The sequence below is a fragment of the Coloeus monedula genome (genome assembly GCF_965178545.1).
Source record: "Coloeus monedula genome assembly, chromosome: 7".
Lineage (NCBI taxonomy): Eukaryota > Metazoa > Chordata > Aves > Passeriformes > Corvidae > Coloeus > Coloeus monedula.
Genome location: NC_138787.1, coordinates 3,895,433 through 3,917,772, shown reverse-complemented (window position 1 = coordinate 3,917,772; position 22,340 = coordinate 3,895,433). Strand labels below are relative to the sequence as shown.

The 22,340-nt window shown below is 43.2% G+C and overlaps 1 protein-coding gene across 1 annotated transcript in view; it reads right to left on the bottom strand.

Annotated features, from left to right (window-relative positions):
• ERBB4 (erb-b2 receptor tyrosine kinase 4) overlaps window positions 1-22,340 on the bottom strand; it is a gene marked incomplete at its 5' end in the record, with an annotated part of 570,202 nt that overhangs the window by 265,246 nt on the left and 282,616 nt on the right. Inside the window, one exon of the mRNA XM_082284612.1 lies at window positions 1,996-2,182. Coding sequence (XP_082140738.1) covers window positions 1,996-2,182 — 187 coding nt within the window. The remainder of the gene's footprint in view (window positions 1-1,995; window positions 2,183-22,340) is intronic.

The window sequence follows — 22,340 nt, the reverse complement described above, 5'->3', positions numbered from 1 at the left end:
AAGAGGCAGGTTGTGGGTTAAAATAGCCCGGTGCATCTTAACCAGTGCACAGAATGGTCAGAGAACAGCTGCTGGAGAGACTCATGAGGCCCTGGCATGTTATCTAGAAAACACTAAGAGTATTTTCAAGCACACACTGGCTCACATTCAGCACCCAGAAGCTATTTTAAGTGCTCCACGGAGACAAGCTAGTGTTATTAGGGCACTTTTCTTCCAGAACACAACAATTCATTTCGAGTCAAATAATCCCATCAGAGGCCCTTGTAAACACCTAAATCAGAAGAAGTGGCTGTGATGATCTCATATTGGGAGAGATTCACAGGCTGAGCTAAGACAGGTTTTTTTAAGACACTTAAAAAGAAAATGAAACTACTTGCTGGGCAGTCTTGGTGCTGTGTCTGTCATGTCACAGCAGCTCCCAGAAGGCATCTCTGGAGTCTGAGGAACTGCCAATTGGCACAGGGAAGCTGGTTGAAGAAGAAAATTTGAGCAGAAGCCTACGAGATAAGGTTTTTTACCCTACTGAGCAGCAAAGCCATGGCCAAATGAGCCCTCAGAGTACAACTCCCACCTCCTGGCAGAACCACCTCAGACCCAAGAAGAAAGACTTCCATCATTTTTGGGCCTTGGCCTCACCTCACCTCTCTGTCTCAGTTTCACCCAGCCTAGTGTCTTTAGAGGGCGTTTTGAGACTCAAAGACCAGAAAACATATACAAAGAAAGAGATAATGCTGTTATCACCCGATGCTGTGGCTCTGTATGATGTGAAGGCATAGACAGTCACAGCTCCCTGTATCAGAAAGGTGGGAAGAAATATGGGAACAAAAGAGGAGGAAATTGGATTATGGCAGTGACAGAGTGAAGAGTAGTAGATGACAGGGATTTAGAGACCTTTGGGAAGCACTCTGATACTGGCATGATGGTCTCAGTAAAGAAAATTGTCAAAAATATGACCAGAGAAAAGAGCTTAATCAGAGTCATCCAAAACTGGTTTATTTTGTAAAATATTTCAGGCCTTCTTTTCCCTCCTGTTTTTGAAAGCCTTGCTTTTCAGCCTGGTGAGACTGAACAGGGAACTGTAAGCTACTCTAAATGCTGAGAGACAAAAAAAAGCAGAGAGGGAACGGTGCCTAAATATAGTTCAGAAGGTTCCCACCTCTCCATACTGAGGTTCAACATCTACAGCCAGCTCAGGTCAGTGATTTTCAGTCAGCTTTCAGCCACTAGCAGATACAAGGCCACATCAAAATTACCAACATTTAGGGTAGAAATTATCATAGTTGATGAGGAACCAGGTATAAATAAAGTACTTCCAGTGAACTCCCTAAAAAGAGCCACTGCCTGCTATTTATTAAGTTACAGTCCATTGATATTTAGCAAGTTTTAATCTCCCAAACCACTGACTGGATCCTCAGATGGAGGAAATGAATTGTTGATCTATACCACAGCATGATCCAGCCCTGAATTTACAGGTAAACATAAGGCTGTGGACTTTGCTTACATTTTTGGCTCAAATAAAAAAGCACCTTTCTCACTATATGTAATGAACTATTTTTGCTTAGAAAAGGCATTTCTAAAATTAAATAAACCAAAGATACAGAGGCACAGGGATGCTAAAGCTAAGGTAACTTGGCAGAAAATACCCAGCACCTGAAGAAACACACATGCAATAATCAAGGATCACAAGGAAACCAACATGCTCACGATATCAACACAGAAGGAAGTTCACATACCCTTTCAACAACTGTTTTTGTTTCAAATACGCTCTTGCCATGACTCTCATGGGTAGTCCTTGATCATTATGGAGAGAAGCACTTTTGTGAACCAAAACCATAATGATGTACCAACAAACACCTCAGAGAACACACAACTGCCAGGCTCTTGTGGTACCCCAGTCTCCTGCACAATGCAAGTGTCTGAGGGCAGTGGGGAAATACTCAACAAGCTCATTTGTTTTCTTGCAACTAATCCACCACATTTCCAAGTTTCACTTACCCGTCAGGTTCCTCAGCCCAAGTTCCCTGAGTCCAAAGTTCCCATCCTTCCTGTAGTTAAGGAAAATGGCCAGAGCATATCGCTCCTCATAGAGCTTGGTCCCACGAACGATGCGCAGATTCTCCAGGGGCAGGTATTCAAACTGGTTCAAAGCCACCAACACATAGCCCGTGACTTCTCGGATAGACTGGAAGGCAGAAATTAAACAAACACATCAGATATGGTCCATTTTTAATGGTCCTGAGTCTTCCAGACAGTGGATGCTGTAGGACAAGATGCCGCTACCCAAGACAAAAAAACCAAACCACCTTTGGAAAACAAATTCTGTTTCAACTTAATGATTTCAAGCCCATTCCTGTTTTATTTTTAGTGAGTTTACTAGAAATAGTTGTTTAAAAGGTAAAAAATAAAGAGGTAGCCATTTTTATCAGTTTATTGAAACTCAAACAGAAATTCACTGTAAGGTACTAAGGATTCATAAAGGGATGACTTTGCACAACTCAAAGCAGAGAGCAGGTCAAGGGCCTCTGCAGTACATGAACAGAATCCACTGGGGCAATGCCACAGTTCAGATGAGATTGTCTGTCTGCAAGTAACTGTGTGTTGTACAGCGTATTTCAGGGTGGGACTGAAGGGACACAACATGGAAAACACCTCTGGAAGAGCTCACCATCAAACAGGAACAGATGGGAGACGCGGGGCCAGTTTGGAAGAGGAAATAAAGACAACACATGTATGTATTAACACTCATTTTGTGTACTTTCAAATGGAACTGATCACTGAACATTTGCAAAGATTCATCTCAGAGTTTCATCTGGAAGTGCTGGAACCATCCATGCCCATATATCCAGGTCTTCGATCAGAACTGCTATCCAAACTTTTAGTAAAATGATTGCTGCAGCTTTGAGTTGGCTGAAATCTTCATTGGCTTTAGATGAACTGCTCAATAACCCTCCTGCTCATATTCAGGAATCGATTGCCTGGGCTGGAAAGGGAAAAAAAAACCCCAAAACCCAATAACTACAAAAAGTTTTTCAAAGTCCAAAAGATTAACAGAACTAAGATGTTGTTAGGAAAAAAAAGTACTGAACACCCAAAACCAGAGAAATATGCTCCCTTAGAAAATAAAGTTCATTCTAAGGAATTGAAAGGAATGGCCTAGAAATACGCAAATGCCTGTGAAAAATGTCATTTCAACACTCACAGCGACCCCACCATCCTCAGCAGGACTTGACACAGGCTGAAGGATGCTCCTGGCCAGATCCTGGAAACAGGATCTCCATGTTGGAGAGGGTCTCTTGAGTCTGTTTCTCAAAGCTCACCTAACCTGATGCCTGCAACAACCCCTGCACAGGCGTGTGTTTGAGTGCGTGTGCATATTTAATGGACAGAAATTGATACCACTACTTGTGTGCTTAAGTGGCTGCACGCACTTTTTCCTTCCCTTTGGCAAAGTCAATACCTTAAACAAAACACTGAAAGAAAAATTCTGCTCAGAGTAACGTGCCCAGACTATAACCAACATGACGGGGACTCCAGTCGATAATGTAATAAAAACAACCCGACAAGCAACAGCAGGCAGAGAATCCAGTGTGTCGTGTCTGTATCATTAATAAAGAAAGGCAACAATGGATTTGCAGCACCAAGGACAGGATCTTGCTTTGCTGGTTCAGCGCTTTGCCGTGATTTCACATTTAAGTGTGCACGAGCCTTTTAATTAGGCTTATAAAAGCCTGCAAGGTTATTAACACATGGCAGTGTACATAAGGAATGATTTCTAGGCCACAAAATCTAGGTACTAGCTGTCCTTCTGAAGTCAAACATTTCAGCAGCTGAAGCTGCTGAAAAAGCTGTGGAGCCATTTCCAGACTTGCTTGGCATCTAAACAAAGCCCAGTGTCCTGACAGGACTCTGGTGAAAACCCAGTGAGTGGAGGTAGGTTGAGAAGTACGGTTCAGCAGCTCAGTATTAAATGTAGAGTTGCCTTATACCCTGGGACACTGATTCCATTATAATCAGAAGCTTTCCAGCACTTTCATGATAGCTCTTTGCCTTCAGACATTTCAGCTTAGCCTGTTTGGTCAGGAATTTGCTTTTCATCATATGCAAAAATTTCTTTAAGCTGGCTTTTCTAGTGTCTCCTCAGAATTCAGGAAATACTTAAATTACACTCAGGGCTCTAATTTTTCCACTGATATTCTAGGGATACTGTGATTGCTCTAATTAATTTAAACGGTTGTTTAACTTGGAATAGAGTGGAAAAAATTAAAAGCAGTCCCAAAATTGCATCTGAACAGGTCCTCCCTGCCAATTGCTATCACTTACAACCACATTTTCTATTTTTAGGGTATGTCTTACTGCCAAACAGCAATTCCACCTGAAAGAGCTGCAATTCAGCACAGAACTGAAATCATACACACACACAGAGCAGCAAATCTTCATTCCAAACTTGAAAAAAAAAGCCAAAAAAGCACCAAAAAACACGAGAAAAATAACTAGGGAAAATGACAAAGTTCTGTTGCTGATAATTGTGAACTGCCTCAGAAGCCCTGCACTTTATTTGGATTAACCAACTGAAATGACAAATTATGGCAAGTATTTTGACAAACCAGAAGGTTCTTTGCAGTCCCATGGCTTCCACCATATTGCAACACACATTTATTTGCTGGAAACCCTGCCATCTTCATGCTTGCAAAACAAAATTATGAAAATAAACCAAAAGGGTTTCTGATTTCCTACAAAACAACCACCTGACCACCCAAATCTAGTAGTCTGTTACATTAAGTCAGGGTTTCATTACGGGTTTAAATTCATAGGAATGAAAATAGGAATGAAAAATGCAGAACAATAACCTGCTTTGCAGGATGATTTCTGACTGGTTTCTGGTTTGCAGGGTGTTTTGTGTCTGGTCCATCTTGAAAAAATGTACTGGGAATGCAGAAGGCATCTCAAGTTTTGGTCACTCCTGGCCAACACTGTCACTTTGGCAGGCACTGCAAGTTTTAACATAATTCTCACTGAAAATGGACACCTGCCCACTTGGAACTCACTCCCAGCCCTGCTGGAGTCACTGCAAAGATGTCTGTTGGCTTCTATACTGACTCACAAATCCTCATGCCAGATGGGACCAGGCAGCCAGATCTCCTCCCCTGCACCTCGTGCCAAGGTCAGGTGTGATTTGAACCTCTCATCCTTTGAATTCAAGGCTGGACGCTTTCCTGGGCAGGTATCCTGGACTCAGGTATCCTCATGCTCTATCTGAGCTGCTTTCCAGCTTCCATCTGTGTTTCCAAGAAGGTGCATCTCCCAGCCTGATTCTCCTGCTAGGGCTACAGGTACTTGCAAAAACACATTTCCCGTGAGTCTGTCCCTCAGGAAAGACAAAAAGGAAACTGAGCCTGTCAAGCATCAGCCCCTGGATAAGGACAAGCTTCCTGCAGAAACAAAAGGAGTGCCGGGAGGAAAAAGTATTAATCCTTGACATATCCAATGCCTCATGAGCTGCTTAAAAACACACCAAACCACAGGGTTCTGATATATTTACCAGGAAAAAGGCTCTTTATTTCCATTTCCAGACAGGAGATGAGCACCTGTACTCCGCAGTTTGCTGTCTCTGTGTCCAGCAGTGTCTTGCACCCCAGGAACAGCCATGTCGGTCTATAAACCAGTCTCCTAACAGACTCCATGAGCCTCAACACAGCCAAGCCTTTGGTTGCTAAAAATAGCTACCCTGAGATAAGAACAAAGCAAGTGGAGGTGCTGCCCTCCCCAGGGGGCCACCCCAGGATGGGCAGCCCTGCAGAGGGTGGCGAAGAAACTCACAATGACACCAAAAGCAAAAGGGTTCTTTTCGGAGGTTCTTTTTCAGATGATGAACGGTAAAAACGAGCTCTAGACAGCCCATTCCCTTAATTGCAACTAATATTAGCTGAGCACAGATGAAGTACTTGAAGCTCCGAACAGCAAAACCAGAATTATCCTGTCAGCTGGGAGCAAATGGGAGTAAAATTGTTCCCTGCCATCTTAAATCATTCTTTGGTTCGAATCAAGTGAATCTGAGTGAAGCCAAGCAAAATAACAGCGAAAACTTCATCATTCCGCCCAGAACAACAGATCAATGAACGATTAGGGAAGCTGATGTTTCTCATAAACACTACCAAGGCTTCTTAACATCCATCAGGAAGGCTGGGCTGTGGCAGAGGCACCGAAGAGAACTCTATTGTGGGGTTTATTTCAGCTGCAGACATATCTATCCAGTCGCTGAACCTGATCTGGTAAAGCCCCTGCTGCCTCAGCTGACCAGACACATGTCCCCAGCACAGAGTCAGAGACAAAAACCTGCCACGGCAGTCAGCTCACACTTGTGCGACCACTGACAATTAATTCTATTTTGGGTGGTTTTCCCCTTTTCCATAAAAGCCAAGAACATTTTGATCTACTTCAATCTCACTTGAAAGCACCAATAAACACAAGTGCAGAAGGAGAGGATCACCTGAAGAACAAGTGTGTTTAATTCACAAACATGAAAAAAAGGAAGCACTTTTCACAACTCAAATGGACTTGAACAGAGTATCTCACATTTTTCTTTTTTATCAATTAAAAAGTATGCATTTGTATCTGGTGAGAACTGCCCAACATCCAGCTGGCCAAATTTTGATGAAACAGATTTTTATTATCAGAAAAAAACCCCCACAATACAGCAAAGTCAACACCTGTCTAACTTTAAATCAGTTCACAAATTCAGTTGGGCATGTTTGTGAACGTGCTGGTAACCATCAATTAATTTTCATTTTTATTCATACATTTTTACCCATGCAATGCAACACACCTGTCACTGTGACAATTAAAAAATTAATATTTACTGAATAACCATTAAGTAGTCTCTAAGCAGCTACATCACTTGCAGTTCTAGCTCTGGGAGAAACAATAACAGCCAAAATGTGGAAATAGCAATTTATGGAGCTCAATTTGCTGTTCCATGCATTGCTCATTGAGGGTTATGAATTTCTAATGACACGAGAAACTGAGATGTTCAAAGCAGTTCAGGTATGTACGGGATCCAGCCTTTGCCAGCTTCTCTCAAAACCCCATCCATACCATGAGAAATATGTGGCACACACTGACATTTCTCCTGTCTGGGAGGACCACCCATTTAGAGACTATGTCAGAGCTCACGTGGCATGCACATGAGGAATGCTGTCCCACCACAAGCTCATGTCTTGTCTCCTTCCAAGCTGTGCATCCTTTAATTACATCAACACTTCTGAAATTGTGATGTTAAGCCCTCCTGAGCACCAGTGGTTTTCCAGGTAGTCTGCACAAGCTTCAGTAAAAGTCCCTTAAGTTTGAGCACACTGATCAATACCAGAACACAGCTTTTAGAAAACATTTTCTAGTGCCTGGTCAGAAGCAAGCACTGTATCCTAACTAGAGCTGCCTTGGCAGCTGCAGAAAGATTGCTGTCTAAAGCACTAAAGTTGCAGTTTTTATTCAAATTGGTTAATAAAGAAAGAGGAGCTTCTGGTAGTCTTTCAATTTACATTAAGGTGTATTAAAGGCAAAGGAAAGGCTTGGATTTAATTTTGTTAAGAGCTATACCTGAGGAGCCCTGCACTGCTGCGTGCTGCAGAATCGACTGTGATTCAGTTATTTATGACAGCTGGTAGGAACTTTAACTCATACTCTTTTCCTCACAGACATCTGGTCCTCTTTGGTAATGTGCTTACAAAACATCCTGAGCAGCAGATCAGTGAACTGAACACAGCACTCGATTGCCCCAACTCTAAAGCAGCCGTCAGTCAGATGCATCTTTTGTTAAGGCCACTGGAAATTTGTAAGGATTTTGCTACATAATGTACAGAACCCACCTCGGGAGTTGTTGAACTAAAGCTCTGTTTTCTGAATGGCTGGTCTTTACATTGCATTATTCCAAGAGTGGGACTTTTCATACATTAAAACAGGAGGATTAGCTTGCAGTTATTTATTTACTGAGCTTCATGTAGGAAACACACTGTTGCTTATATGAGGCAAATTTGGCTGTGTCTGAGCCAGTATACATTACAGTAGGGTCTACTTTCTTGGAAGAAAAACAAATACCAGTCTAGAAACCTTTAAACTGCAGGACAATATCCAAACCTGGCATTTGGAAAGAAGGGTGACGTACAAAAACACAGGGAGCCTTTGAAATGTATATCTAGACTAATTTTTAAAGTACTGATGAGAAAACAATCTTGGACTTGAAAACCAAAATAGTAATAAAATAATGTGGGAATGGGAACATTAAGTAGAAATATGCAAACAACAGGACCAAAACATCCAACCCTTTTGCTTTCAAATTTTGAAATACAGTTTCTAATGATGTACCCAAGTATTCTGCCTGCTTAATAGTTCTTTGACTTAAGCTCAGGTGTCAGCTTACCCCATGTGTCTCTGCCCACTTTTCAGTTAAAGATATCATGTGAACGGAGAAACTGAGCAGGCTTACATCACTATCTGCGAGTTTTCCTAATTGTTTCCAGTCTAAAACATAGTTCCTCTGTTATCTGCATAGAAGTGTCCTAGAAGTGTCTGCTTAGAACTTTGAGGTGCCCAGGCTGGCTGAGAGCACACAATAAATCCTAAGCTGTTTATGTTGAGCAACATTATGACCTAGACAAAGTCTGCACTCTGTAACAACCCCATCTCCACAGCTAGCATCTGTCTGTCCTGAGGAATGCCGTGGAAGATACATGTTTAGCCAGTCAGTAAGACTTCTGACATTACACTGTAATACCTGATTGGCCTTCAATGTATTTGCAGCGTGGTTTCCAGGAGAGTTTATTGTATCATCTCCCAAGGGAAAGCTTAGTCCTAAATGAGATTGCAAAGACTACAATGAGAGCATTATGCTGTTACAAAATGCTTTACCACTCAGGCCGCTCAGTAGTAGCTGCATTTTGCAGACACTCAAAGCACATCAGCTTATAGCTGCCCAGTTACAGAATTTCCAACAGCACAGATTGATGCCTTTTGCTTTCTCTGCTTTCGGGAGCTTCAATTGAGTAAATCTTAGTTTCTTTCCAGGCAACATAAAATTGCACAAACTGCTACTTCATAAACTAAATAATATCAACACTCTGGAAGGATTTTAGGAAAGTAATAACCATGTGCAAAGACATCCTTTCTTATCAATTTCCCTCAGAGAGCCACAGCCCATGAGACGCTGAGTGCATTGGAGGGTCTCGGGACACTTTCAGTGGGAAAGCCAGCGTGAGGGCTGTCTTGTCAAACCTTCATGGTCACATTTACACTGGCTGCACTGCCACAGGCATCCTGAGATGTCAGTGGGCTCAACCAAGGTGGTGTATTTATTTTGGCAGAACAAGGCATGCTGTACCAAAAGAGAAAAGAGCATTCAATTCTTCACTGTCCCTATTTGTGATAAATCCCCCTCACATTTTTGCTCGTGTCTAAGCTGAACTAAGTCTTGGCAGGCTGCTTACTTGGTCTTCTGGCTCATGAGACTGGTTGGAGCACCACAGGGAGCTATGGATCTGTTCCCAAGTCTTCCCAAGGGAAGAACATGGAAGAAAAGGAGAAGGAGCACAATAGATGCTCACAGTCTCTCACAGCTCAGAAGCACTCTTGGCTTCTCCAGCTTACACACAACCTGAGACAGCACGTGGATGAAGAGGAACAAAATACACAGGGAACAAAAAGCAGAGGAGAAGAAGGATGCCTTCCCCACGATGGGTTTGAAAGGTCAAGTGTCTGATCAGAAGTCAGATGGAAGAGTACCCATAAGAAATGCAGTGCAGGCTCTAACGGTGTCCAGAATTGCACACCATGGTAAGCAAGGTGCCTGTGAAGATCCTAGGAATGTTCTGTGGTCATTTAATGGAACAAGGGACCTTTATTTGTTCATTTGATACATGGTGAGTGACAGGCTTTGTACATCACATATTGTGATTGCTTTTTTCCTACTACACAGCCAGGCTAGTTGGTATGAATTACAGAAAATCTACAGTTAGACAAATAAATCGAGTGCATTTATTAACATTTCTTCAGTCTCTACTGTGGAAGCAATGGGAGCCCTTGGCTGTCATTATTCCCACTCTTTGGAATGATGCAGAATGAATTAAACATCCCAGAGATCTGGTACAGAGGTGGAGCTGAACAACAGGCCTTTTCTATTCTTTCTATTTAAACTGCAGGTGAAGGTGCCATGCCACTCCTGAAAGCAAAAGGGTGTTTCTATTTCTGGACACAGGAACTGACTACACATAGTGAAAATGTGTTAACCTTGCCAAATTTCAGCTCAACATTCTCAGTCTGCGTTTTTGCAAGAAGCAAATAGCTGGCTGTCCAATCCTAGAAAAGCAGTTTGCTTATTTTTGGAGAGCTTTGCTTTCCTTTCCCAAGAAAATAGTTTCCTAAAAACACACTTTCAGTTTGTTTCATATGTGCAACATCCACATTTAATGAGTATTTTAAAAGCATTTCCTGGGAGGGACTGATTTTATTGGAGCTCTAGGACATTTTTGCACACAGAAATTAGTGAATATTGGAGTTATTAACTGTTTGTCTGGTTTCATTGAAGAGGAGAATCTTCATCCAGATACTGGATTTTAACAACTCTTATTTCTAGCTGAGCATATATAAATACAACATCTGAACTTAACATCACACCTACCTATTGAAACTATTTCAGTCTGTTTAATCTTTTCAAGAATAGAAACCCTGAAGAGATTCATTAATCGCTGGCTTTTGATTAGGTTTATTTCCATTTAGATAAAAAGTGAAGAGGCTTCTTGTTTTTAAAGCTGTGGTTTTGTTTTGTTTATCTGGAAGATGGAGAATAACTCTGTTATTCAGGCTTTAATAGATTGTTAAAATCTCCTTCAAGGATAGATCCATAATTTATAAGATGTGAGCAATTAGTAAATGATCTGATTTTCAAATCCAGAGGTATACTTTAAGAAACACGTGTAAACTCCACTTTTTGAGGTTATGCAGAGTGCCACCAAGCAGGGAAACAACCTTTAATCTGCAGTGACTGCACTAACCCTAAAATAAGATTTTCCTCTGCATTAATTCTACCACTTTTCTTCAAGGGGGCATGCTAAAAACCTCTCCCACTCATTGCATTTTCTGAACCGATCAGATATACAATCTTATAGGAAACAGGAACTTTTTAAATCATGTCCAGAATGGCCAGACACCTTAAATACACCATTATTCCTACATGCAATTATTGCACCAATGAACAAACGGTGGCTCCCTCAAGGTGCACAAACATCTTTATTTGAATTACAGGGGAGTTTATGGAGGGAGGTGCTGGAAAAGTTATAGAGAAAATTATTTCTCTCTTTTCCAGACACGAGAGCAGAAGATGATGTTTGGCCTTGACATAAAAATTCTAAAAATGTTAAAAATTAAGACTTGTGGAGAAAAGGTAATTTTATGAAAGGAAATAATGGGGTGTGGGGCAAGAGAGAAAAGAAGAAAGAGGAAAAGCTCATGGTCAGGAGTGGGGAAGGACAGATCCAGACACCCATCATTCTAGCTCTATCTAATTTCTGAGTGCCTGAGTTTGCAATCTTACTGCTTATTTTTACATCATTTTGTTCTTTTTTTAGGGGAAGCATGGCAGGAAAAGCGTAATACTCTGTACAAGATGTAATTTCTTTCAGTACTCATCACCAGCAAATGATTGGACAAGCAATCTTTTGCCAGTAACTTAATTAGAGGAAACCTCTATATTTAAAAATGTTCCTTAATGTGCTGAACCCCACACAATAGCTTGTTGAAGGAAAAAAAGCAGAGTGGTTATTGTCGTAGCTAAGGATGGAAGAAAGGCTCAGTCATTAAAGTCATCACAGAAACAATGTTATTAACTACACTGGAATAATCTCAAGGGAGTTCTGAGCTGACTGACAGTGATGAAATAATGCAGGAAGCTAAACCCAGGGCATCTCTCCTCACCTGTTTTTAATAATACCCTTATTACCTTTCCCTGAAAGACAGCTTTTCAAGAGCTATTATTGTGCTTAATATTAAATCAAATTAAGCCTGGCATATTGTCAATTAAGTCTTCTGAACCCCTAAAGAGAGGGTGCTCACCAGTGCACCCCTCAGCTGAGATGTGTCCTTCATCAGGAACAGTCCAGTGGCCAGACTCCCAAGAGTCAGGGACATCAGGAAAAAAAAAATGCTCGAGAGAGAGAAAAGGGAGTGTTAAAAGACCCAAATACATCAAAGGGCCAGCAGTGGTATTTCATTGATATTAATTACTTTACAGTCTGTAAACTCTGCAGAAAGTGCCAGCTGCTGTGAGCCAGGACCATCAAAGGTCAGATTATCATGAAATCATTACAGGAGAGGCTGTTTTTACTTAGCATATAATTGCTAAACCTAAGCACACTCCACAGAACCAATAGGAAAATGAATTATTTAAATACTCTTTTTTTAACAAATAGTATTACCATTTTAATTACATCAGTATTAATTTAACTCTAAAAAGTGCCTGAGGTTTTTGCAGAATTAAGTTTGGAGTCTGTGGAGTTTGCAGAAATTTCAGAACCTCTGCACGACATAGGTGTGTGAGTTTAGCTATATATGGCTTTTTACACATTTACAGATACATATATATGCTTTTAAAAAGTGTGTTTGTGTGCTGTATTCCTGCAGAATTTCTTCTCTTTGGATTATTTGGGTGTCTAAAAATGTAGTCCTTAGGTGGTTTCCTCACTGCATGCTGCTGTGAGATAAGGGGGAAGTCCTGGCTCAAGTGATAGGTTTTTCTCAGTTCTCATTCTCCCAGCACCCAGCCTGGCTTGAAAGCTCAATCGGCAGCTACAGGACCAGGTTTAGGTTGCAGGCATTTCTGGCTCGAAATGACTTTTCTTTCTACTCAATTCTCTTCTACTTGCAGCAACCAGTGCTTTTGAGAGGCAACTGGGAAAACAGAAGACAGCAGGCCATGGGTATTTTACTGCTGGAGAGGGAGCATCCAGCCTGTGTACTCAGCATCAGCTTCCTGTGTCCACACACTTCCTAAAGTCCCACACACTTCCAGATGTTGCAGCTCTCCTTTCCACATTGCTCCATGGCCTGCTCACCCATTATTTTTCTCCTCCCTCTTTTCTCACCTGGTGCCAGACAAAAGAGACACTTGGACTTTGACCAGTTCATTATTTATTCCCAGCTGCTCTGAATTTCACTTATTTCCCTGCATGGTCCCATGGGCTAAGGTGTTTGCCCTTCCTCCCCACCCAATCTTCCCAACCTGAGAACCCCCTACCAGATGCACCAAACACACCTTTCAGGCCCCATAAACATCTTCCTGAATGAATAAATCAATTCGTTTTTCTCAATTCAGTAATTTCATTTGTTGAATAAATTGGTTTTGTGAATATTAAATTGGACAGTGTAGATCCTGATCTTTTGAAGTCAATAAGCATCATTTTACAGGCTTCGAACCATGTCCTTAAACAGGCAGAGTATGCCCAAAAAAATCATTTGGTCTTAGAAAAATCCTTCATAGATATTTACAAGATGTCTCAAACCCAGCCTTTTCTGTCCCTTAAACCCATGAGATGCAACAGACTTGTTCAGTGCAGAGCACACCGAACATGCTTCAATATTTGGAAGAGTTTGGATATGTAACTATATAATTCTGCTTAGAATTCTGTGTGTGATCTGGCACACCCCATGCTCTGGACATCCCACGGGTTGGGGCAGGAGTGGCTCATGTTTAGCTCTGAGACTCACAGATGCAGGAAGTTATTTACAGTATTTTTCCTAATGGGTTTCCATGGATGACTGACCTTTCAGCTGAATTCTTTAGCATTCTACTTTGCCTATGCCTGTTACACTACTTTTCTATCCCTACTTGACCCTGCCAGTCCATGAATATTTGATACTAAATTAAAGCATTACAAACCAAGAGATAAATTCTACCCAGGGTGCAGCCCTCACAGAGCTTAATTACATTTGGTGGTGTGAATGTTAAAGACCTGACACTGCAAGAGCTCTGGGCTTTGGCTTCTGTTGAACCAGAGCTTGAGAAGGAAGGGAACTGTCACCTGCCCAAGCCTTCTCAAAAGCCAAGGGGGTTTATTTTACTTGGCATTTACATGTGTGCTGACACTACCCTTTAGCTCAAACTACTCCCAGGTATTGGCAGCAATTAGAAGACCATTTAAGCTTTTGTTTTGTACACTAAAGCAGCCAAGCTCAGCTCTTCTCTTTCTTCCTCCTTTAGAGACTCTGTTCCCCTTCCACCAGCCCTGTAGTTCATCTCTCTGCTTCGCTGGTCCCCAAGCGAGGATTTAGTAGATTTTCCTTTGCCTTCATAAAACTGCCAGCCTTCTTCCCCTCTCTTGTGCATTTAGGCTGTAAGCTTTCCAAAAAAAGGAAAGGTCTGTGTCACACAATGCCCTTACGCTGTGTAATGGAATTCTTAACTGAAATGAAGTTGAAAAGTCAAGAGGAAAACACAAATTATCAGTAGTTACAGAGAAACAGCCGTGATCTCTGCAAGCCAATGCTAAGAGTTTAGTGAAAAGAGCTGAAAGTTGCTGCTCCATATAAGCATTTCTTTCAAATTACTCATTAAAAGAGAGCTGATGGTAACATCTGCACATCCTCCACTACTCATCCCAGCAATCCTGCCATTTCCAGGGAAGGGTCACTGGCTTATCCGTGTTTTCCTTTCCAGCAGTTCACATTCAGCTTGCACTGAGCCAAAGTTAGTGTGTCTCACCAGCACCTACCTATGAGAAGGCACTCCTCTGTCTAAAGACATCACTACAGCCCTTGCCAGAATATCTATTAGAATGGGTCAGTGGCAACATGGAACCCCAAAAATCCCAATGGCTGGGTTCACAGCAAACTCCAGGCAACAAAGAACTGGCTCTCCACCCAGCTTTGGCTCTAAGGGATAACATTTGCTCAAGAAACTTCACTGTCACGACCTTTGCCACTCTCCCTCCAAGTATTAGACTGGAGAGGATCTGGAAGGCACTAGAGGCTCATCCTCATGTCCCTTCACATGTCGGTGTTTCCAATAACAAGGCAAACTGCACTTTCCTTTTCTGCTGTAGTCAAAGTTAACTCACAGGACACCTACAAATTAAAGTGTCCTTTGCTTTGGCTGTTCTTCATGAGATTCATAACTAAAGCTGAATCCATTAAAACAGACAGAACTCCAGCAATTTCACTATCGCTCACCAGCAGCCATGAAGTCAGGGGAGATACCCAAGGCCAAATTCACCTAATTGTTCCACAAGAAATCCTTATATTTAATCACAGGCTGTTTCACAGGAACTCCCAATAGTTTTAATTAATTATCTTCATGCTATATCCTTTAAAGGAACTGGAAGTGTCTTTGCCAGCAAGCCATCCCTTCCCACACTGCAGGACACCCGAGGAATGGGACTGGATAGAGCTGCTGATGGGGTTGCATGTGTGGCTGTGTGTGTGCCCACAGAAGGGAGGGCTACAGAGCAGGAGGACAGACAAAAATATTTGCCTGCTTCCAGGGCTCCTCACAGCAGGTATTTTCCTTCTAGGAAAGTTGTGCTGGGATTAATTTCAGCTGCACCAACAACACTGACTGTTTATTTCAGTATTAGCAATTAGCCAAGAAGAAGGAAATCTTTTCCTTTTGGAGAAGAAAACAAGCTGAGGACTAATCAGGAGAGCTCCTGAAGTGCACAGTTAAGACCAGGAACTCCCTTTGATGTGGCCAGAGGCTTTGCTGTACTTATCACAGCTGTAGCCATATCCTCCTCTGTGATGTCCATCTTCCCTGGCGGAGGCTTGGCCTTGGTCCAGGCAGGAGGACAAAGAACCATGTGAAGGTCAGCTACAGCCCGTGGACTTCAGCTGAGGCAGCCACTGAGGAGTCTGAAAACTAAAAATGAGCCAAAGCACCAAACATTGTGCTGGGTCACAACCAAACAGGCTCCTGAAGCAGATCAGGATGGATGATGAAATTTTGCTATGGGTCAAGACATTAGTATTTCCAGAATGACAGTAGACACCAGGCATGTGTGTTCATCCTTTACAGCTACTGGCTGCCTTTCCTAGGCCCTGATTTCCCAAGCTTTAGTAGGAATCTCTCTGGCAGCTGCTGAAGGGCTGATCATGCACAGAGTGGCCAAATAATCTTCCTGCTCTTCATGTTCTGATTGAACTTTTTTCCTCGAAGCACAACACTTGGCTAATCAGCATCAGCGTCATTTACATTTCCATATATATAACATTTGCTATTTCTGAGGCACAGCTAAGAAAGCAACTCTTCAAAACTACTTCCATACACATGAAAACTCAGTACAAGGAAGACAGGCTGGAATAAGGAGGGAGGGAAGGAGCGCTGCATTCTAGGTGGGCAAAAAAGCTGACATGACAGATCTTCTCCCTTAATCAACTTAATTTACCTCCTTGAAAGCTCATGATGACAAACTGCCTGGACTGGAGCGGCTTGGAGCTGATATCCCTCGCCGTCCACTGCAGTAAATTATTACCTGGCTCTGCTGATGGAGATAGGGAGAGGTGATAGTGTTCCGTAACAAAGGATAAATGGCAATATCCACCATTTCTTTCCCCTCTGCAGCCAAGCTCCTAAGAGTGCTTAGATTAGGAAGTCAGAACTATTAAAATAAAATGTCTCTCTCTCTTTTTTTTTTATTTTCTCCCTAAGGTGAAAAATGGCTATAAAACCCCCATATATTTCCTAATACATAGTAAGCTGTGCTAGAATCAGATAACTGAATTTATGCTAAGTTCTAAAATGCATTTTTTGAAAACAAATAGTCATTCAGATATCAATAAACATTGTGCACTTTATCATCATCCTGCTGAGTTTTCATCTGGCTAAGGAGCTGTTTATGTTATGTATCTTCAATTCCTGATTTGTCAGTATCCCACTCCTGTTATTCCCACCTTCTCCTCGTCCTCGAGGTGCACATGTGCTCTAATGATGCAGCTTGCAGTTCTGCTCCTTTATACTTGTGCGTTTTGCTCAGCAGATAAGCGTCTGCTCACCACACCACAGACACAGCCTGGGGACAAAGTACGGGACACCACGGACAGTTCCTGCAGCCCTGAAAACAGCAACGTGACTCGTGGTGACTCCACGGTGCGACTCAACTTTGGCAGCTCTGGATTTAATGACACACTCCAGAAGGACACAGCCTTCCACGTACGCATGAAATACAGTGCACAGCCTTTTACCAGAGGTCTGGAACTGCTGCAAGGCACCAAACACGGTTCAGGGACTGGGACATCAGGGAAGAAGGTCAGGCCCATGTAATATGGAAGTAGCAAATTAGAGCCAGGGAGAGAGATCCCTCCATCCTGCACTGCTGCACTGAGGTCAGCACAAGAAATAGAATGCCAGGAAAATGTTGTTTAAATCAGAACATTGCTTCTCTTTGTGGAAAAAAAACTCCTGATGCTCACAGGGAGTGAGCTAAGAATCTGCCTGTTTTCAAAACGCAGGCAAGTGCAGAAGAAAAGTGCTGGAAAACCTGCTTTGATCTTGTGCCATGTCACGGGTGAGCATCCCCTGAAGCTGGCAGCTACCCTGGCAATCCCCAGGTGAGATGCTGTCCAGCACACCCCCCACTTCCCACCACTGGAATAGAGACAACTCCCTTCCTACCACCTTCAGCTCTCCTGAGGCTCAGCAAGGCAGCTCCTGGAAAACCCGGAGGAGGACTGTACCGCCTTCCTTTTGGGAAGCACACAGACCTCTGAGTGGAAGAGAAAGGCTGCTGCTCACCAACACAAACCAGCTGCTTTTCACCAGCCTTCTTGAGGCACTGGTGCTTGGTGAGTGCCTTGACAGAGCTCCTGCATCTGCAGTTCCTGCACGGAAAATAATCCCCTGAGCCACCAACACATCAACCGTCTCTCCTCCCTGATCCCCCATGGGCTAAAAGGGCTGTGTTTGACACTGGCTGGCACCAGCACAGCTCCTGCACAGCCAGGTAACCACAGGCATTTATTGGATTTTTTCACTTGGCTAGGTATTATTAGAACAGCACAAAGTGCTGTTGCCTCCATCATTCATCATAATCACATTTCTTTTCTCTGAAAAACCTCAGATCCTGGGCATTTCAGCAATGGCTAGATTTGTGGCACTGGCCTTTTCCCCTCCTCCTGAAGCTTATTTGTCAGTGAACCTTAGTTCACAAGCTGCAGACAGAGCAACATTGACTCAAACAGCAGATATCATGCCTTATTATGAGATACTCCTACCTTTCTCCAGGGTTTATTTCATTTAAGCAAAATATATTTAAACTGTCCTGTTTACATCACCCCTCTTGTCCACTACAACAAACCTGTTCTGTGAGTGGCACAGGGACAGATAAGAAGAGCTGGGGAGGCTGCAGGGCTCTGCTCAATACCCAGAGGTGGGGGAGAGCAGCAGGTTTATGAACAACAAAAAGCACAGCTGCTGGTTTCCCCTAGTGCTTCCTGGAGGAAATAGTCTTGAGACTAACAGTGTGGTGAAGATGAACTCCGGTGAATCTCTGTGGGGAGGCCAGAAGTATCCCATCAGGTATCAATGGATTTGGGTCCCTGCCATATACCCTGTGATTTTTCCAATCCCTGCTGGAACAAGCTGGCACTGGAACCTGACAAATCTGGTTCAAACCAGTGACAGTCAAAAGGGAAGGTCACTGAGTAACAGGTACACACAACCCTTGGATGCTTCAGGAACCAGTCTGGGTAAGGGAGACAACACTAAAGAAACATTGAGTTTATCCACCCATTCACCTGCTCCCTCCTCATATTTGAGCCAGAAGTCAGCATGTTCTGGCTTGAGCTGACTCATTTATGATTCTGACCACCAGTCTGGAGTGAAATTCAAGCACTGGGGACACCACACTAATGATGCAGGAATCGTGTTAAATCAAATCTCTTTGGACAATGAGGATCAGAATTCCCAAAAAACTACTGAAGACAGGTGTAGATGACCCAAGTTACGACTTTGAACAATTGATAATGTTGATGATGGCAGATTACATGATGGAGATCATCCAACTCTTTCTCCAGAGGCTTCTGACAGCAGGAGCCTGGAGAAACAAGGCAGTACAAGGAGGACGAGGACATCAAAGGTGCTCCTGCCTTAAGTGTAGTGGTGTAGGGACAGTGGCTTTCAGCATCCTGGGTTCTGATGAAACATGGGGAGCCCACCTGCACAATCAAGCCTGGGACAGGAGTGGCCCAAGGAACCAGGGTGTCCCCAACCCTTCCCTTAGTGCCACGGGCCCAGTGGGGAAAGGTAAAACCATTGCTGCTGAACATGGCACAACACAGTAAGCCAACATTTTCCATAAGCCAAAGGCAGAGACAGAGAAGGCACCAACTCGGGAGCCAGAATGTCAGTGTAATAACAAAATGATCACTCCCAGCCTATGCCTGGCACTTCCATTCCTCAAACACCAGACTTACTCAGATGCATTTAAAAAGCATTGGCAATTAAAGATGTCAGCGTGATTGACCGACCAGAAAAATGTAAGTAACAGAGCCCTAAATTGCATCATTTGGGTAAATATGTATTTATACAGTTTGGAAAGAAAAGCCTTGTTATTCAACTGTTGGACAGCAGCAGCGACACAGGAGCTGCTCTGGTTTATAATGCAAATCATGTAATTTGGGACACACATTATGGGCATTAAAAATGCAAAGTAAGATCCATGTGAAATGCTGTTAATTTGCAGTAGCCACTTTTCAAAGTATAATTTCTCAGGCATTTACATATTTTTTCAGTAAAAAAAAAAAATTAAACAATATTTAGAACATTTGCCGTATCTTGTTTGTTGGATCAAGATACTTTTGAGCTACAGGAAACAGGAAAATGGCAATGTAAAGTGGTAAATTACTTATTTTCTTACTTAAAAAAATAAAATCAAATATAAATTAAATATAGGATTCTCATATTTCTAATAGGCCGAACATTTTTAATTATAAACAATCTGATGTCAACTGAATTATATTATCATCTTTGACAATTCACGGCCCCTGGAAGAATATTTATGCTGCGAAAACAGAGGCACAGAGCATCCAATGGGAAGAAACTCCAATTTAAACCAGACCTGTACTCAGCCCCACACAACCTGGCCTTGAGCAGGGATCAACAGGGACGAAGAACCAGTTCTAACTTCAATAACAAGAGGGCTCAGCTGGCCCAAGCAAGAGTTTCACAGCTGCTCGAAACCTTTGGTGTAGTTCTGCACGTTTCAGCCCTATTCCTCCCATTCTATGTGCCCCAGTGAAGGATCTTCCACGGAAAACGGCCAGGAGCTGCGCACATCCACCACACATGACGGGCTGCACATCTGTCCTGTAGTCACCTCAACAACCTCTGAGCCTTTCCACACCAGGGACTGCTGTGTCTCCTAGAGAGGGAGAGCTGTCTTCTCCCTTCCTTCAGATTTAATCTCTAATTTGCAGATCCTTAGAAATATCACAGGGACTCTTCATGGGGATGCAGAGGATCACTCTGTGCCCATCCTTGCAATGCCAGCTTCACCAGGCTGTTCTCCCTGGTCTCAGGAGGGAGCCTGAAGTTGGGGTCTACTCCCCGAGCAGCTCCCCGGGACAGTGAGAAAAGGGGCATCCAGAGAAAATGAAGGACAAATAAGTGAAAAAAGTATGTTTCCACTGCAATGCCACTCCAGGCAAGCTGATATTTGGGAACATAATCTTGAATTGCCAGAAAATGCAAAACCGATTCATATATAAAGTCAGAAACAGACTTTGTTCGTAGGTCTTTTTCTTTGCTGTGGTTTCGCTGGAACTGTCCCAAGTGTGCACCTGAAAAAGCCATCACCTGGCCTGGGTCACTCTCAGCTGTGAGCATCCCTCTCCTCTCACAGCAACTGAAGGTCTGTCGTGCCCAGGGACCCCCTGCAGTCACAGGCAGGCAGAGGCCGGCAGTTCTCCTACATGGTACTAATCCCCAGAGCTGAGCTAGAGCACGGAAACCGGATCTCTGTGTGTGAGCCTCAACCGCAGCTCTGCCATGGCAGTCAGCATGTAACCCATGGCCAGACATTTTGGCATATGCTCCAATTGCTCCTCTCCAATCCAAACCCCATCCTACACACTGGGGAGCAGGCAAATCCACAGGCTCTGACAGCGTTTGGATGATGCCCAGTAATACTTGCTAGCACTCCTGGAGGTTATTGCACAGAAAGTATTATTTAAACCTGGCTACTTTATTATTTTCCCAGCGGCAAGTCAAACAATAACCCTTGAAGTGGTGAAGCCAAGCCTCAGTCTTTGTCAGATTAACCTTCCTAGAGGCCCTCTAAAATCAATTGCAAATGTTGGCTCTGAAGGACCAGGCAGATAAAAGTTCTACCCCCTCCCCTAACTTTCATTTCAAGTTGCAAAACCAATCCACAGTCCCATTACAAATCAGATCTGAAAAATGCTGCTTGATTATTTTTTAAAGAGCTCAAACTAGGTCACCAAAAATAGAGTCTCTAATGGGCTAAATGCGGAAAATGACTGCTCAAAATTAACAAGTTCCTGGGCTCCAGGACTGTACAAAAGCTTTTTGAGTAGATTGCTTGCAACTACACAAACTGTATCCTCTGCCACACATGGCAAAAACCCAGCCTGCCAGATGCTAGGCGATCATTTGTGCAAAGTGTAAAGTAGTTTTCAAAAAACCATAAAGGGATTTTTATTCTTAGAAAATAACTCTCCAGCTTCTTTTCCCTTCATTAGGAAGTGCTTTATAAGCACGGCTCCCGAGACTGGCCGTCTGGGCCAGCGCAAAGCACAGCCTGTCAGCTCCTGCTGCTGCCCTCACACTGTTCCCAGGCACGTGGCAGGGGGCAGCATTTGGTCCCTGGACTAACAGACCCATGCGAGGGTGTCCATAAGGAAATCCCTTCATGGGCAGCACCCAGCAGTAGGTATGGAGCCATTTTGCTGGGTAGCTCTGACCAGAAGCCCCCATGAAATGGTCAGAAGCCCTGCCAGGCTGCCTTGCTGAGCCACCCTGCTGAAGGGCACAGGAGAATCAGAATGCAGGGAAATATTCACCTGTTTGTAATTAATATTCAAAACCAGCATGCCCTCCACCATAATGAGGCCAGTGACCACCAAGGTCCGTGGCCCACAGCTTACGGGCTGTGGCATCAACACTCACAGCTTTTCCCTAAGTCACAGCAATGCACTTGCAAAGCACAGGATCTTGGGGATTATAGGAAATGTGCTGGTATTTTCCAGAGCCACCATTTGATCACACACACTCCAAAAGCAGTGGCTAAACCCCAGATGAACAAATAGGTCCTAAGAGTATCTACCTTGGGCACCATACCCTGTCATAACCC